At 38.5% G+C, this 18,772-nt stretch overlaps 1 protein-coding gene across 2 annotated transcripts in view; it reads right to left on the bottom strand.

Annotated features, from left to right (window-relative positions):
• Positions 1-17,534, bottom strand: part of LIPC (lipase C, hepatic type) — a 54,437-nt gene extending 36,903 nt beyond the window's left edge. Inside the window, exons 1-2 of one of the 2 annotated variants that reach the window (XM_065688531.1) lie at positions 17,461-17,534; positions 17,205-17,328 (exon numbers count right to left, since the gene is read on the bottom strand). In XM_065688531.1, the coding sequence (XP_065544603.1) occupies positions 17,205-17,286 (82 nt within the window). In that variant the 5' untranslated portion in view covers positions 17,287-17,328; positions 17,461-17,534. The remainder of the gene's footprint in view (positions 1-17,204; positions 17,329-17,460) is intronic. The other variant, XM_065688532.1, reaches the window with a different exon arrangement.
• Between the last annotated feature and the right edge of the window lie 1,238 nt (positions 17,535-18,772).

Genomic DNA, 18,772 nt, shown 5'->3' with positions numbered 1-18,772 from the left:
GATATATCAGACTGTGAACTTCAGAACACACTGGAAGCATTCCAGAAATCACAAGAGAGGTCACAAGGACAGGGCAGCATTTCTGGTGGGGCTTCAGTATGTTTGCAGTTTCAACTAGAATCAAGTGGAACTGAAATAACAAATTTGTCCAAAATTCTTAACCTTCCAATTTAATTTTAATTGCTTCTATCTCTTAGATACTTTTCTGTCATCTGCAGGATGGTCCCTGGTGGAACTGATGCATCCGTTTCCTTCCAGCGTGCACAGTAATTCCTATTTCCCTAATATAGTTCTTCCAACTCAGCCTTTACTGGGGCTTTTTGGATGCTGAAATGTTATTTATCTGAAATATATGCATGAAAGATTTGTGGAAGAGAAAATATTAAATATTTTCCTTCAAATTCTGGATAGAAGTAAAATATCCTTGCTTGTTTTATGAGAAGTGAAGAATAGAAGGACTATAAACTGCCATTAGAAGATGAAATTCTAGTCCACATTCACCTTGTTTCTTTGTCCCTGACACAAGGGTGAAAGAAGCTAGCTTGAATGAGGCTAAGAGTTCTCAGCTGAGGTCTGACAACCTATTTGTGTTTCTGCTATCCTGAGGTCCAGGTGGAAACAGAGTAGTCCATGGTTGGTTCATAATCCTTCAAATGGGTATTACTATCTGCTGCAATTAAGGAGAGTTCCCAGGACAGTCTGTTTGGGTCTGGAATGAATGTAAAATGGCAAAACCAAAAAAAAAAAAAAAAAAACAAACTTCAAAGATTCACCTTTCTTTTTCTCCAGTAGGTTACTTATAAAAACTGTCTAAGTAATAATCCTGTTATAGTCAGTCCTGTTTGGGCCATATATTCCTTTGGACAGCAACCATGTCACATAGTATATCTGCAACATAAAATCATCCCAAAGGGTGGAGACTGCCTAGGGCTAAGTGTGGGAAAGCAGCATCCACAGCCCAGAAGAGCTTCTACTAATTCCATTCCTTTATTCTTTCAATCAGATAGCTGTTACATTCTGTTGAATGTAGTTTGGCAGTGAAACATATAAACAAGTTTACTGTAGCATTTCAGCCTAGGGTAGAGAGCTGTTCGCTGGCACTGAAGTGTCCTAAACCTTCCAGGCGACAGATTACAGTTGAGTCAGCTTTCCTGATCTTGTCCTTGGCTCTGCAAGATGTAAATGTGTCAGTAAGTAAAGAGTTTGGCCAGCGTGCAGGGAACATGCTTGGACAATCCGGCACAGTTACATGTGTGACACGTGACGTAGGTGTGAAAATGCAATATTCTCATCCATTCCAGCAGCAGTCCTGGGCAACCTCTTTTCTTCCCATGCCTATGAGGTGTGTGTCTAAACTAGTGTTGTGCTTTGCTCTGTGCCACTTTGAAAGGTAACTCTGCCTGGAGGCATAAATTAAGTCAGTGTAACCTTGAGGTATACATAAGATGGTTTGAGTTTAGATCCAACCAATCCAAGTCCAATCAAACAGATATTTGAAGGAATTGAATTTGTAGAAGCTCTTCTGGGTTGTGGCTGTTGCTGTCCCACCTAAAGGCTGCTGTATTAGTTTTGGACTAGACATGCCTAGAGCATGTTCAGTGAACATCATTCATTTGAACAAAATGCTGTAGTGGTTATGCATACGATATGAGAAGCCAGTATTTAATGCTGACTCATAGACCTGTCAGATAAGAGCAGTATTCGGAGAGGACACAATAGCTGACCTGTTTTGCCAACTTGAATACAAAGTTAATATTCAGTAGGATTGTGTGGGCTCAATGTGTATACTAAAAAGTAAAGTAGAGTATCTTGTGAAGAAAGAAATATGGAGCTTTGAAGTCTGGCAACACAAGCTTCAAGTTACTCACAGGATCTGATGAAACTGTTGCTTGGCAAAATGAGGAGCTTGTTTGGAGGACTCTTATTTGTATTTTTCTGTTTGTCATTTAATCTAGTTGTAAATTCTATAAATTGTGAGTAAAACATTAGTACATGGGATGATTTGACATGCATCATAGGAACTGTTAGCAGTCATCTCCGTCCTGCATTGGAGAACAGACCACCTTGGCCAAAGAAGCAGGAGAGCTGGAATCTGAGCCAATGATAGAGCCAGAATCATAGAATAAATGTGTCTTCAAACACCAAATGTTATGGAGGATGCCTAAAATGTGTCTAGGGTGGTTGGGCCTTTCTCTAAAACCTGTCTTGCAACAGACTGATTAATACAGACATGCTTTTAGGTATCTATCTTCTTTTTGCTATGGAGGCAAATCAGTTTCTTTGTAACAGCTTCTGATATTTCAGACAGCCAAAGATTATGACAGGATGAAATGCTTCTCTGTATTTAATTATCATGTTTTTAATTTGAATTTATCAGGAGACTGGTTGAGTAGAGTCTGCAAAATTGTCAGGCAAATGAATCTTCTAAAAATAAAATGCTGTTAGCAAGATATTCAGCATGCGTAAGATGGAGTTTATAAATAGGTTTAGGAAGAATTGAGCTTGTTATAAAATAAATCAAAGTTGGATTTTTAGGGATATGGCCACATTTCAAATTTTTTTTAAATGAGCCTAAATCCTGACTGTGGAGATTTTGACTCATTCTTTCTGTATTCTCCAGATATTCTCCTGCAATAAATGGACAATATGAAAACCATGTGTGCTAGAAAGCAGGCATAGAGCTGCCTGCCAGCAGGAATCAAATAGTCTCAATCACCCAACATTAATGTGCAGCTTTTCTCCTCCCTGGTTGGGTTTTTTTCCCCCTTATTTATTTATTTATTTATTAATTTATTTTATTTCTTCTTTCCCTCCCTCTCTTTTTTTGGTTACTCAGGAATGTCACACACACCTCCCAAGAAAGAGAAGTGCACATGTGAGTGGTGGCGGGCCACAGGCATCAGTCACCTGGGTGTGTGGCTCAGGTGGTGGGCCACAGGCATCAGTCACCTGGGTGTGTGGCTCAGGACAGGAAGGTTTTGCAATGCCAGCTGCGGTGGGGGCTATGCCTGGTGAAGGACACTGTGAGAACAAGGAGCAGTTGGCAGAGAGATGGATTTGGTGTTGTCCCACTCCTGAGAATGGTGCAAGCAGTCCCGAGACAGCTGTTTCTAAAGTAATGGGAAATAGCCTCAAAAAAAATTACCTTTGAGGACATGGAGATGATTCTCTATAAACATTTTTCTTGACATACCATCAAGGGAAGGAAAAAAGTACCTAAAACTAAAACCAAAGCAGAAGAAAAAATTGTCTGTTTTTCATGCTTATTGTATTTGGGGTACCTATTTTCAGTCTCAAGTGATATATTTAATGAAAATCATTTTTAAAACCAGCAAAGATTAAAGCAAAGAACAAAAAGGATGTACATGTCTTTCACTGCTTTCAGATTCCTTTTTTGGCATGCTGCTTTCTGTTACTTTAATTCATATTTTGCTAACATATTGCAAGCAGTGCTTACAGCCAGCCTTTACTGTAATAAACAAGAAATAGTTTTATTATAAGTTCTATTTAAGAACATGCATATTTTATCTGACTACTTCACAATGCAAAAAACATTTCAGAGAATTACATCATTTTTATTATTTAAGAACTTGATTGGGATGTTGAGAGCCTAGCTTGATTCCAGAAGCTTAATCTTCATGTACTAATATGTTCAGGAATTGCTGTTCTGTTTTCTGACTTACTGGTCAGGACTGGAGACTATGGGAAATGCCTGTATGTTTACAAAACCCCTAAATTTAAAGCTGTAGAACAAGCCTCTTTTTGATTCCTTCCCCTCATTGGAGTATTTCCTTTCCAGGAACAAACTCGATAGAAATGAGAAGTCACCTAGGTTTGGATTACATATGATTACTTATTGTTTTTATGGAATGGAGCAAACTGCCAAGGATCACTGGGCTCGAGCAGATCGAGGGAACCTGAGTGATCACTTAAGAATGATGCATTTAGGCCTTTATGTAATATTGCATCTGCTGCTCTTGAATGTTCTTCCCCTGACTGCAAAAAAATACCTTGTCAAGAAAAGACTGTCCTTTTTTTATCAAGCATTTTGTGTTTTTATGGCTCCTTAAAGGTAAACTGGAAGTGAACTGAGAGAGCTATCATTTTCATTCTAAAAAGTGAAGGCTTTTGAATATTTGGGTTTACTAATACTGGAAACTACAAACAATTATTACCTTTTAGAATCCTGCTTAACATCTTATTCTATGGTGAGTGGATAATGATCATTGTAACCACTCTGTGCGGTGACCCATGTGTAAGTGATGCATGGTGGATTACAGTATGTGTCAAACCTGATGAGAAAGCGAAAAGGAATTTTTCTGAGAGAAAATGTTTCTGAGAGCAGTAAAGATTATGTTCTAGAGGCACAGAACAGTTCTGATAAAGACATATTTTAAAGGAATATTTTAAAGCAAAGCTACCTCAGCACTGGTTTCATAATTTTTAATAGATGGTAAAAAAGACGAGATGTTAGAGAGCTTGGCATTAGAGATTTAGCGTGAAAAGCAAAGTCAGAAGTTCTGTAGTTGTTTGGTTTTTATGTACTTGCTAATCCACTGGATTTTCTTGCTGCCTTTACTATGCTGACCCTTCAGGTTCACCAAGATGCATACTGGCTCACTGAAAATATCAGACAAATATCAGCGTATGCTGGAGCACTTTCTCATAGGTCCAGATTCCTCCTCTGAGCTAACAGCTGTTGTTCTAAAGTATATTTAGTGCCTCACACATTTGAATTGATATATGCTAAAAAGTATGGAAAAAATTCAGAGCTGTAACAGCAACGAATAGCTCTCTTAATTCAGTGAAAGTGATTTAGAGATGACGCTAAAACTGTGACTATTACTGTTACTGGTGCTTTGGAGTTGTGGAGTTGTTCTTTAAAATTGTAAGTGGTACTTTAAGGATGGCATAAAGTCAGAAGGGGCTGGCCACCAAGTGTGATGTGTTGTATCACATGGAAGGGGTTGATGTATATCCTAGGGTCCTTATCTCCAGCTCTGTGATTGACTTTTGGCTGTATGAAAATGGATACAATATGAGAGTGTATTGCCGAGTGGAGCTTGTGGTGAAGCAGCAGCCTCTTGGTGACAGACACAAACTTGAATGTAGTTCAGTGACACAGGCAACCCACAATCTGATTGATAGCCATTGTGAGCTTTCAGCTGGTGGGTTCCGCATCCAGCTTATGAAAAGCTGCCACTTGTCTTGCTGCGCTGAGCTGGGCTCTGCAATTTTGCGAACATAGAAGCATTTGTTGTGTGTTTCTCACTGTTTGCTTTTTGCTTTTGCAAGGAATAGTAGTTGAAGACACACCTTGCCTGTCTTGCCTTTTAAGACTTCCCATTGTTTCCAACTTCTTGTCATAGATGGTAGTGACTTGTTTTTGGAGGTGAATCCTTTAGGTGCCAGGTTCCTTTACATTAGGTTCTCCCATAAATATTTTGCCTAGTTTGCTTCTTATAATCAGTTACTTTTCAACTCCTGTTACAATTTTGCTTACTTTTTGTAGATTTATCTCTAGACTAAAGGTCATATTGTGGATTATCTTCTAGACCCAAAATAGCTGATTTTAACACGTTTTCTTTTTTCCCTTTTTCAGATAAATCCTTCTATTTCTCTGTAGCAGTGTCTTTTACTAAAGAGAGCTATTGCTGTGCTCCCTTGTTCTGGCACTTTGTTAGAAATGTGCCTAACACACAAAAGCGATGGCTTACCGAGCTTTCATCAGTTCTTAGCCAATTTCAAAATTAGGATCAGTATTTTATTTGGAGCTCTGTGATTCAGTTCAGATCTCTCTAATTCTCAAGGGGGGGCTGCTCACAAGGGGAAAAAGTCAGTTTTCATACAGACTAGTCTTCAAATCTGTACATAAAACACTAACTTGAAAGAACAGACTTGTAACTGAGATGGGATATGAATTGTCTGTAACCTGCTAGAGGGTTTAAAATGCAGCATCATATAAGAAGTAAGGCCAGATGTCTTCCTTTTCTCATTAAGATTCTGTTTAGACATTTGTAGAATTCCTTTGTTTTGGAACAGTTTCATCATATCATTGTTTCTATAGATCTGCTTCATCATTGGCATATGGATCAGACATAATGTTACCAAAAGCCTACTCTCATGCAGTAGACCTGTGTTTCTAAAGAGGTGCTATTTCTCTGAATCTTTCAAAGATACTAGCAAATTCTGCACCATATTGAGTGCCCTTTGGCTGCAGGTAAAGAATTCAACAGCTTGTGGGAGTGCTAATTAGAGCTAATAATAACTCCAGTGACCTGCCTTGGCTTTAAAATGCCTGACAAAAATTACCCTGTCCTTGAAGGACAGAGATTTTGTTTCTGTGCATATCTGATGAGGGACACTCATGCCTTCAAGTTTTTGTTTAGTGATCACACAACTAACTAAGTGGGTGCCTGTGTGTGAATGAAAGAGAAGTGGGTGGTGTTGAGGAATCAAGAGGAAAAAAGGCAAAGAGATCTCTCAAAAATACTACACCAGAATTTCATTAATAGAAGAATTTCTCTTGTAGGCTAAACAGCCTTGGTAAAACCAGAATTAATAATAAGAAAGCAATTAGAGTAGGAATTGGATTATTCATAATTAAGCCTTTTCTCTATAATTTTGGTACTTTTACCATGGTTAGTTTGCTGAAATATGTACAGAGGGTCTGAGGAAAATACAGGCTTTAATATGAGCAAATACCCAAAAAGCTCCAAGGTATGAGATTTTTATTTTATCTGGCTGATAAGTTGCTGATGGTGCAGAAAAAAATTGTCGATGAGATTGCCCTTGACCTTTCTAATGAGGATGTTATTAACACTAGCCAGAAAAAATTAAAGTACAGTCATTGTTGAGCTGTTATTGGAATGATAAACCAGTTTTTTTTCTGGCTTCTCTTTCTATTGCGGGGACACGCAGATATACAGACGACACTCAATGGTTAGGGTCTACAGTTCCTAACTTAGACATTTGTCTTCAGCACTGCCTGGGCAACTCTAAGCAGACTTTGTCCCCATCTTGCTGCCACCTTATGCCTGACCTCCTGTAGTCCCCATCATTGTCCCAGCACAGCAGGTCACGTAGCTGCACAGTGAACAAGATCAGGGAGCTGATCCATCTAAAATCAGAATTGCCAGTAAAACATAGGACTATTTTTTACTGTATCAGTTCCCAAGCTGTTTTGCTGCAAGCAAGCTATACTGCCACAACGGAGAAATCTATGAAATACCTGCAACAGTGACCAGAGGCAAGGTCTTCTTAAATTAATGTCACTAAGGGTGTAAAGAGCTACAGACTTTCCCCTTGACTTTCAAACATTTGCCATCAATGAACACTGGTAAGTATAAAACACAAAACCCAAGTATTTGAGGCCTTGATTTTCCTCAGAGCTGGACAGATGTGGAATGTCACCCCTTCTCTTCTGTTAATATAAATACTGGGTTTTCTCTTAGATTCTTATTTGGCTTAACTCATGTCCTTAGTCACATTTTGGTTACACTATTAAAGGGCATTCTAAAAATCAGAGAAAAGACTATCTGCATTTGATTGCCTTATTCCTATCAATTAAGCTTGTTCAGGAACACAGCTATGGGCTGAGGAATTAACTTGCTGTACAGCAAGAGGGAAAATGTTGGTTTACTGCATTTTCCAACTACTCACACCATCTCAGAACATACAATGTACAATCAACATAGAAATTTCTAGGCAGTGCCAGCTCACAGTAAAACCATGGGGAAATCTATTACCAGCTTTAATGAAATTTGATTTTACTTAGAATAATTTCAATCAGAATAAATTTTACTCAAGGTAAAATCAAAGAATATTTAATGAAATAAAGGAATATCTGAAACACACAATCTTCCATCTGGAAATTTTAGGGATACAGAAAGTTCTGTAGTACAGCAGTTTTGTGGCTGTGTTTACTTTGAAAAACAATTAATACAGGTAGTCAGTAGCTGAATTGTTATTTAGAGTAGGTTACTGAGTGACTGTAAGAGAGATCTTTAATTGCTCATTAAAAACCTAAAGAGGAGATGAGAAGCAGTACTGTGCTGGAGTTACAGAGTGATAAATGCTGATCTGATGCCTGTGAGAAGTCCTTCCAAGCCTAGAGTACCAAGTCCTTGAGCAGATGCAGTGTAACTCTGAGAGCTCGGTTCCCTTCTGCACATCAGGATTTTCATATTCAAAGTATTCAAAGCCAGAAGTGTTTGGGGCTTTTTTTCATTAGTTTTTGTTGTTTTGATGGGGTTTTTTTCAGCCAATTTATGAACTAACATTGCTACTTGATAGATGGGAAGTAACTAATAAATATTTCTGCTCCGTAAGTATTATCAGCTATTTGATAGCATTCAGGGGAGTGTTTAAAGGAATGGCTCAATACATGTTAAGGTTATGCAGGTATCCTCAGTGGAATTCCTTGACTAGCACTTAATGTTTTGTAAAGATGAAGATTTTTTTTTGTGGACATGCAGTCTTCATAAACTGGACTAGAACGAGAGATAGAAAAGGGCACAGAATTGTAAGAGAAAAAACAAACAACTCTGAAGTGCAAACCCTATGAATCTAATAAAATTCCAGAGATGAGTCTGGGAGAAGGGAGATGTAAAGATTCCTCCTGGATGGAATAACATGTCACATTCCTGCTTTTATTCTCTAGGAATCTCTGTGGTAATTGTCTTCATTTCTGCTACCTAAAATTCCATATAGAAGATACAGTGTAGACAGCAACCCTTCCCATTGCCACTTAATCTGAGCTATGATTTAGGGAGATTAAAATAGGAAGCAGCACGAGTGACTGCTTTGGGGCTGCATCAAAAACTGTAAGTTTTGTCTGTTTGCTTCAGTTAAGAATCTCTGTCGCATTCCTTGGAAACACAGACAATACTAAGCCATTGGGTGCTGAGACACATTCCTTGGCTGAAGTTTTTTAGAAAAGTTCCTTTAAGTTAACATAATAAAGTAAAAGATTATGTAATGGTCCTGTAGCATCAGAAGGGTCCAAGGCATGCATGGGGATCATGTGGAACTCTTCTCTCCAGGAAAGAGTGCAGGCATTGCTATTGGGGTAGAGGTAGAGTTCTGGCAGAGAAAAGGCACATGAAGTTCTTGGAGAGGGTGAATCCTAAATATATCTGTGCCCTAGGAAAAATGTGGAAATCTCCCAGTGCTCTCCGTAGGACACACTATTCTACTGGTCTAGAATGAAGGCTGAAGACCTCCAATTCACATGTAATAAGCAGACCTCCTGTTTAGAGTGCATTATATATGATGGTATTTGAAATGTTATCTGTTGGCCAGAAGAATGCTTTCAGTGTTTCTGTTTTATATGCAGACCTTGGTGTGCCCCAGAGAACAATATGTACAGGTCAACTGGGACCAGTTGGAATATTGCCCTTTTGGTGAAGGCAATGCACATATGCTCTCACTAGTGTATTGCAGAGTACTGTAGTATGCAAGCAAGCTTGGGGATAATGAAGTGGTTATTACCCAGTATGTATAAAGATGGCAGAATTACAACGCTAGTAGTCAGTGAAACACAGAAGAGCAATTTCAGCAGTGCACACTGACATTATTTTGTTTAGGAACCTTTTGAGAGCCTCATCGGGCAGGCTATAGACAAAGATTCCTGATACAAACACCTCATTTTAGTATCTCAGAAAGGAATGATATATTATGTTCCTTACAAAAAAATGTTCCCTATTGAAACATCAACCTTTAATTTCTACTCCTAATTAAGCAGAGGATAAGCATGATGGATAGAGAGCACACTATAGTTTTAGATGATGTGCCAGCTGTCTGAGTAGTTTCTTGACCAGCAGAGGTCCGGTCACCAATGCTTTAAGCAGGTAACTGAGTTTTTATATTAATATTTTAAGTTCCCTTTTTCTTTTAAGCCCAGACTCCAATTTTACAACCTGCCGTGCTTGTATCTGCAGTAGTGGAAGAGCAGGCCAGAGAATTAACTTTGATTTAGTCACAGCTCCCTCTGTCTGCTCTGGAGGAAGTAATGCATCCTGTCTATTAAACTCTGTACTGCCTCTTGAATAAAATATACATGAAAGCATATATGCTTTGGGGTTACTTTCAAGTATTCTGGTAGTTTTTCAGTATAGTTTTTTATTAATATAACTAAAGAGCATACACACCTCTCCCACACTAGTCTGACAGAATCCCAAATTTCAGTGGCTTTTGGAAATGCAGATTGGCAAATGTGGAGTGAAACCTTAATTGACGTCCTCCAGCATTCCTTATGACCCATTGTTGCTTGAAGGGAGAAGAGTGGTGCTTGAAAGACTATAAAATTCTTCAGCCAGACACTACAGATTATCCTCAGACTGAGATGCATAAAGTAGAACCACAAGTGGTTTAAAATATAGAAGATTTTAAAATGAAAAAATTAATCTCAGCAGTGTTTCTATGTATTTGTTAACAAAGCTAGCATTAAAATATGGGAAACCATGCCAGCGTAGCAGAATGTTGTGGGATTTGTCAACTCCGGAGGCAAAGCAAGATAAAACATGTATACTTTTCTTTTTTGTCCCTGGACCTGCTGTGACATCATCTCCCCCATGGGTCAGTACTTTCCTCTGTAAGTAGTCTCCATCAGTTTCACTTACTGAGTAAAGCAGTCTGCAAAATTAGAAAATAGTATTAGGATCAACTAGTTCAAAATATCCAAAATTTTGAGGGTTTCTCTAATGAAAATTGGTATTCATGGTGGTTTTATTGCAGAGCAACGTGTTCAGACACGTTCTCCACTCATATTCAGTATTTCTAGATTGATTTTTTGTGATTTCCATTATGTTATTTACCTGATAGCAGTTTGTTGCACTTGGAGCAACACCATGAAGTCTGGAGGTCATGTAGGTGCCCAAATATAAATACTGTTGTTGGTAAAAGATTCAAATGGATTTTACTGGACTGGGAAAGCAAATTGGAAAGGGCAGGAGAATGTCTGTGAGTACTTTTAAGCAACAACTTCTGTTTCCACAACCATGATGCAACCATGTTGTCTTGGAAGCATTTCAGCGCCAGCAAAAGCTTTGGTTGTCTGATCATAATGGGTATGTGTAAGGTTGTGCAATCCTGTGCGTTTTATGCTTCCTGAGAATATTAGCAATGGTAGCATGTTTTGCTTTTTAAATTAAAAGGAACAAGCAAGAAAGATATCAAAGTAATAGCACTTAAACCCCAGTGCGTTTCTGTAGAAGGCGGCTGTGACGTATGACAGTGGTAATTTTTTTACTTGGAACACAGATATTAAGGTTTTTTTCCTTTTTCTCAAGAATTGTAATTCACATTTGGCCTACTGCCAAAGCAGTGAACTTTATCACCCAGTCTTGGCATGTGCAGATAGATGGCCCCTTCTGTCTCTTTTGCCAGTTATTGCTTATGTTGCCAGGAAATCTTAATCATGCTGCTTGGAAGTGGCTGCTGTCCCTCCACCTGCTGCCAAGCTATTCCACTGTATATGGAGTCTGACTTTGCTTCAGAAAACAGTCTTATCTCTAGGTAAAATATAGGAAAAAAGGTCACTGTGCTAAGGCCACCCTAGGGGACCATATGGCGTTACAAGCTACATCATCAATATTGCACTGCTGTTGAAGCAACACTATTATTAACCCTGAAGCTTCATAAGGATTGGGCATAAATACGTTTTGCAGTATGAAATGTGCAATATAAACCTATAGTGAACCAGAAAATAAGTGGAAAAGAAAAAATTAATAATGTGTTTATTGATACTTTTCATTAAAACTATCTATATACTAAAATAATAACTATAACCTATAAGTTATATATCTTGTATAACTATAAGAAAATCAGCTAAGCAATTAGATTGCACTGCCACATTGTCAGAAAATGTCCTGTATGTTCACGTTTCTCAAGTGCCAAATGAGTTCAACCACTATTCATACAGTAGACAACAGAATGTAAGTAAAGTGAATATCAATTCAAGCTCCTCATTAAGAAGTTCAGTCACTTGCATTAGTGGAAATATTGATACTTGTTTCATGCATGGGTAGTTCTATTGATCAAGTTCCCATTATTGTCTACTTTCAGGGGATAAAGCAAAGGGTCTTCAATTCCTTAGTCCACAGTTACATTTTGGACTCTTTGGTGAAAATTTATGTCTGAAATTCTATTTGTAGATTTTTCCAGGTGCCAAAAGGAAGAATAGCTGGCTTAGGTATTAGAAATTTTGGTAGAACTCTAAGACTTCTGAGAGCATTGCAAATGCTGTGTACTCATGCAGTGTTTCTGAAACACAGCCACTCTGAAATACATCTGTAGGAATTTTCCTAATAGCATAACATAGTCACTAGTGTAATTTGTTAGTACCTAACATCCTGCCTTTCAGCTTCCAGGACTTCATGGACCAGTGTTTTGGTATGTGATAAAATATAGCTCCTGACTCCCTGTTTCAATGATCCAACTAGAAGTGACCTGAATTTCAGGTCAGTGGTGATGCACAAACTCCACTGCAGTAAGTTACAAATATCAGTGGTTTTTAGCTTAGTTTCCATAGGCTGTAATCATGGTATATTTGTGCATACGAAGATGAGAGGGAGAAAGAGAATAATTATTTTTATTATTTTTTTTAGCCAGTTGAAATCCCATTTAAAGAGAGAAAGAGGTATCAAGTAATAAATTCCTACGTGTTTTCTGAACATCAGCAGCTTGATAGAGAACAGACCCTTATATCAACACAGTTGCTATTGCATGGACATAGGATTCAAGTAAACTTTTAATTCTAACACTTTGCTTATCCATAAGGCTTAGCTGTTACCTTGCACTCTGGTTGTCATTTGGGGTTTGGAGAAATTGCTCCTCAGATAGGGAGACTCTGAGAGGACTGGCCTGTGCTTGAGTTCAGCTGGTGCAGGCATTATGGATGCAGATAGCTCAAACCAGTTTGGCCCTGAAATTTGGTCTTGTTTGAGCACTGACACCAGACGCAGGAGATTAATAGCTTCGCACTTGGTACAGTGAGCAGTCCTGGGCCGGTCACTACCTGATGTGTGAGCCTGTCTGCATTAGCTAGTCAGTGGACACAAACATACCTGTGAAACAGTCATGGCATGTATGCAGAGCAAGGCAAAAGGCTAGGTAGCAGACTTGAGGTGGTGACAGTAGTGCAGGGCTGGGGAGAAAGACCATGGAGTGGATCTCAAACTAAGGAGGGTCCTAACAAGGGTTGTGTAAGGTATATGAGGAAGCTGGAGTGTGCTGGGACATTCGTGGGTACCATCGGAGACCCAAAGTCAGGAATATCGAGATGCTATAGAAATGGGGAGAACAAACTGAGTCTATTGGGACAAGAATGTCATGGAAGCACAGCTGGAGTTAAAGATGTGAGGAGTTTGAGATACGTAGAATCTAAGTGACTGGAAACCAAACATACTTAGTTCTATTGCTCATGGAAGTGCTTATGTTAAATTCAAAGTTGAGTTTGAACTTGTAGTTGGACACTTTAGCCAAGCAGTTTCAATCAGAGGAACAGATTACTGGGCCATTCTGTCCCATAAAAGGAAGTGATTTACTTAGTTTTCTGCCTATGCTGGAAAATCATATTTTTCTCTGAAACTGGAAGACTGGATTACAAGTACCCTGTGAGCTTGTTGGCTTTGGTTTGTGTTCTTCTGTCATTTATTATAAACCCAAACCACACAGAATTAATGTGAAGTTAAGGCACAGATTATTACTACACTGAAAACATTTCAAGGAATTAAAAGAAAGGTCTCTACATTTTTAGTATTTATTGTAGGCTTTAAAGAAATGTTAGATAGTAGAAGTGATATTCACCTTCAGTGTCAAAGGTAACCATCTCATCATCTTGGCAGACTTTAGTTCCTATCTCTGCAGTTTAAATAGCTTGTGAATCTTCTGTGTTTCTTGCATTTCTAATAGTTTATCAGCTTCAGGTAGAAATTACTGTTGTGGTAGTTTTTAAGATCTGCTATGGTATACTGCATGTACACTGCATTTTATTGAGAAATTTTATCTGGGCTTTGGAGAATTTGATATGCCCAACACATCTTTTTATATCTCCATAATATGATTGGGGAATAAAGAAAACATAGCAGCTGTTCAAATTTCTGTTTAATCCATTCCCATGGTCTGTGTTATAATCTTTAAGTGTTAGTACTGTAATACTTAAAACACAGCAGAACTGGACAACAACTAAAATGTTACCTTCTTGGGATTTCCTTTGGGAAACAAATAGTCTAGCCTCAAGTGCCAACTGTGAGACTGTCAAGTAAAAGTGCTTGCTCAGTAACATGCATTCTCATGTCAGCTACTGTATATTTCTGCTCTACACAAGGGAGTAGCATAATGGAATATATTCCTACCTAGCTTTATGTTTCCAGGAGAAGAATCGAAATAAATAAGAGCTTATGTTTAAATACTTTTTACATTCTTCTAGAAAGAATCATCTTGGCTCAGCTTCAGGAATGTTATGTTTAGGTGCTTATTTCTGGTCTTTTTCTGGGATGCTGCTTTTAGATAATGAAATTTTGCCAAAAATTGCCAAACTATTCCCTGCTATATAAAGAAACTCATGGCATTGCAGAGACACTCTTATGGCTTTTTAAGAAATAAGTTCTGTGTGTGTTTAAATGAGAGGTTGTGTTTGCTTGGTAATGCAGTCCATTTTATTCTCCATCAGGAAGTATAAAATAAGAAGCTATAACATGTATTTATGTACATAACTTGATCAAATGGATTTACATACACCTATCTACACTGATTTACCTGCTGCTGTCTAATTTCTATGCATTTTGTTTTGTAATGTAATGTCTTTAGCTGTGTAGGTGGATAGAATAATACAGAGAAAATTGAAGCAAGGAGTTGACTGTTTGCTGGCTACAAATAAACGAGAAAGACTTTTACACAGTGATTGCTCTTTTAAAGGATGGTTCCTGCATAGGCAATTGCTTGTGCTAAAATTACATGCCAGACACTCAGCTCTGAGAAGGCTTTGTACCTCCTTATAGTTATACTGATTGTTGCCGCAGTTCCTGCTAAAAAAAGAACAAGCAACCTCCAAGGTAGAGGGATATTCAGATAAAATGCAGACTATGGTCACTGGAAGATATCTCCACCTGCCAATGTCAAAAGTCCTCTCATGAAGGGCTAAAAACTTCACTGCCCTTCTTAGTGAGGGTTAGTGCTTTACTGCCATTTTCATATGCCATTGTGGCAAACAGATTTACCTTACTGAGAAGTGAAATGAGGAAAAAGAGTTTTTCAGGTGGCTGGGTGTGGCCAACACATCAGAGCTGACTTTGAGGAAGACAGAACTAGCTGAGCTATACTGATCAATGAAATGGTAACAGAAATAAGTGAAATTTATTTGAGAGCGTGGAATTACATTATCTTCTGGACAAAGCTGCTGTGACTGAGATAGGAATGAGGAAGGTGAAGGGGGGTGAAAGGTGCAGAAATACATTAACATAGATGGATAGTTGAGATCAGAGTTGCACCAATTTAAAACTGAGAGGAGATGAAGATCCGAGCTCAACATGATGGAGTATCAGGGCCTTTAACCTTGTAACTGCTTTCTGTTAGTTAGGCTCTGGATAGCCTCTGGAAGAAATCACAGTAGATTTTTTTGGCACTTTTAGAAATGTACCTGCTTTGCTTCTTAAATCAGTCTCTTGCTTCGACATACTATGAACTAGGCATATCTGCTAGTGCTAATATGACATGTGACCTGTTTTTTGTGGCCCACATGCAAGGTTTTAAGCTGCAGAAGCAATGAGCAAACAAGTGAAGTCCGTTGACATAGGAGTAGTAGGTCATAAGGGGAAAGGGGGATGGAGAGAGTGAAGTGACTGACCTTGCTGTACATGGTGCCACATATAGGGGTGGTAGGAGAATGTGAGTTGGCATCAGGTAAGACCTATGACTGTAAGATACTGAGGGTGCAGCAACTTCCTGTCTGTGCCTTGTGTTTATACTTAAGGTGAACTAAATTTAAGCACACAGTGGAGTCTGAATAGATCTGGGTAAAGGTGATATGAGAAGCCTCAAACTAAAGTTAGTGCCCTGATTTTTGGTTCTCTCAAGGTTTCTAAATAGCTTGCTAAGATTCAGCAATTGTTAAGGATGTGCAGGCCTTGCTGCCTTGTAAACCAGGCCAAGTTATGGCATTAGTTGAAATTTACACCTCTCGATGTGTTTTAATTCAAGGATTTTATATTGTACAAAATGAAACCCAAAGGGAGGTTTGATGTGCAGAATCAAAGAAAGGTTGTCGTGCCTCCTGCAGACTGAAGTCACTGTGCCTATTACATATACAGTATTTTTATGGTAAATGTTTTCTAAAACTGTTAATACAAATTAACATAAATGCAAACCACAGCTACTGAAAGAGACCATACTTCTGTAAATGTGTTTCTTGCTTTAGTTACAGCTAGGGAGAAAGCTACATTTATTCCCCCTCAGAGCATTAGAAATGCAGTTAGATAAGAAGGAAAACTAATGCTTGCTCTGTATGGCTCAACAATGAAGGCAAACATGGAATTCTTTGTCAGTCACATTAGAGAGGTTTTAAGAAATGCAGTTGTGTGATGCAAAGCCATACTGAGCAGTCACACAGATACTGACATAATGTGCAGTGTCACAAAAGCATAGAAAATAGTTGTACAGCAATGTAAATGATAAAGATCCTCCACAGTACACTACAAAACATACTACAGATGTATCTCTCTTACTCAAAGGTATTCATCACACTTGAGGTGAAAGGCAGCCTTATGTTAGGCAATGCAGGAAATGAAAGCTTGAACACCCTCAGACAGCTAGAAATTTCCACTCATAGTAGGAGACTGAATCTATTTTATAGAAAGTATTCTGGAAGTATCCAGCCCAAGAAGATTATAGCTGATATCAGTTCCATGTATATTTTCAAACCAATACAATTTTAAATTAGCTTCAGCAGAAGTTTTTGTTAAAGGTCAAATTACCTTAAGTCTGTAGTCTCAAAATGTAGATTTCCACTGATAAATGTTTGTTTTAATTACATTTTCCAGTAAACGCAATTATAAATGCCATATTTTAAGGGAACATAACACTCAAAAAAACCCCCAGAACTCAAACCCCAACAGGCTGATGACCAGACAGTCAATACTACTTAATTTTTATAGCATAAACATTTCAAAGACAGCTCATGATCACTATTTTGGATAAGGTATTACCTTTTTTCTTTCCTCCATATGTATTTGCTGGGATGATGATATAAGAAAGCAATAAAAATGAAAGAAGTGGCAAACTTTTCATTTCTTCTTTCTCTGAATGAGTTGGGGAATGCACTGCTCAATTCTGCCAAGAGATGGGAAAAGGAGAGAATTACCAATGCTTTGCAAGAAATTGTTTGCCCGTTAATGATTAACCTTAAATTCTCCTGTCCACTGCTCTAGTCTCTCCTTTTATGGAAGTAAAAATGGAATTTACTGGTTTCCAACTTCTTTTTTATTTTCTGCCACTTGTGGCAGAAATAATTTGGAACTGGATCCTCCTCCCTTGCACAGCAGTGCTCAGCTCTGAACACAGTGGGCTTCAGGTCATTTGTTCTCTGGAATACTCCTAAAGGCCATGAGTAGGCAGCTCAAATTTGGTTGGTCAACATCTCGGTCTGAACATATTGCAAAAGAGCTGAAGGTTAATCTAAATGTTTCACTAACACAGACAAATCCCAGTAAGCGAAGCATCAAAATTCTTTACATAATAAATACTTATTTCAGTGACAAAATTGATAGCAGGTTTTGGATAGTTGCAAGATGTTTCCTTTCAAATTAAGTGAGCAATTTTTATCACATAAAAAAATTTACTAATGAAGCACAATAAGCAACATCTCTCTCCACTTCTGGTAAAATAATCATAAGGAAGTGTATGTAGTAGATGTCATTGCAGAGAAAAATATGTATACATGCAAATACGGAAATCAAAGCAGAATCTTAATTACAGCTGTGTGCGTATATGCCACTATTAATAGGTGAGTCCTGTAAAGTGTGACAGGGCAAAAAGTACTCTTGATTATTGTTGTGGTTTAAGTCCAGTCAGTAACTCAGAACCACGTAGTTACTCTCTCACTCCCCTCCTTTCTCCCCCCCTCTCCTGGAGGGATGAGGAGGAGAATCGAAAGAATGTAAATCCCATGGGTTGAGATAAGAACAGTCCGGTAACTAAGGTATAACACAAATCACTACTGCTGCCACCAGTAATAATAATGATAAAGGAAATAACAAGGGAAGAGAATACAACCGCTCACCACCCACCGACCGATAGCCAGCCTGACTGAGCAGTGATCTAGCCCTTCTGGGTAACTGCCTTCAGTTCTACATCCTCGGCATGACGTGCTGTGGTATGGAATACCTGTTTTGTTAGTTTGGGTCAGGTGTCCTGTCTCTGCTTCCTCCCACCTTCCCCTCCACCCTGGCAGAGCACGAGACTCAGAAAGTCCTTGGTCAGGCTAAACATTACTTGGCAACAACTAAAAACATTGGTGTTATTAGCGCTGTTCCCAGGCTGAAAGTCAAAAACACACCATTGCACCAGACACTAAGGGGAAATATGACTACTACTGCTGAACCCAGGACAATTATTCAGCAAGTATTGCCACAAAGTGGGATCTTGCACAGGGACAGGACACAGTGCTGTCTTCTGGGTATTAGCATCAGTCTGGAGCAGCATGGTTTTCCCACATCAGTCAATATTCTTGAGACCTACTCCAGCTTATTTTAAAGGAACTGAGTGCCATTTATGA

This window comes from Lathamus discolor, chromosome 8 (genome assembly GCF_037157495.1).
Source record: "Lathamus discolor isolate bLatDis1 chromosome 8, bLatDis1.hap1, whole genome shotgun sequence".
Lineage (NCBI taxonomy): Eukaryota > Metazoa > Chordata > Aves > Psittaciformes > Psittacidae > Lathamus > Lathamus discolor.
This window is presented reverse-complemented; position numbering and strand designations above follow the sequence as displayed.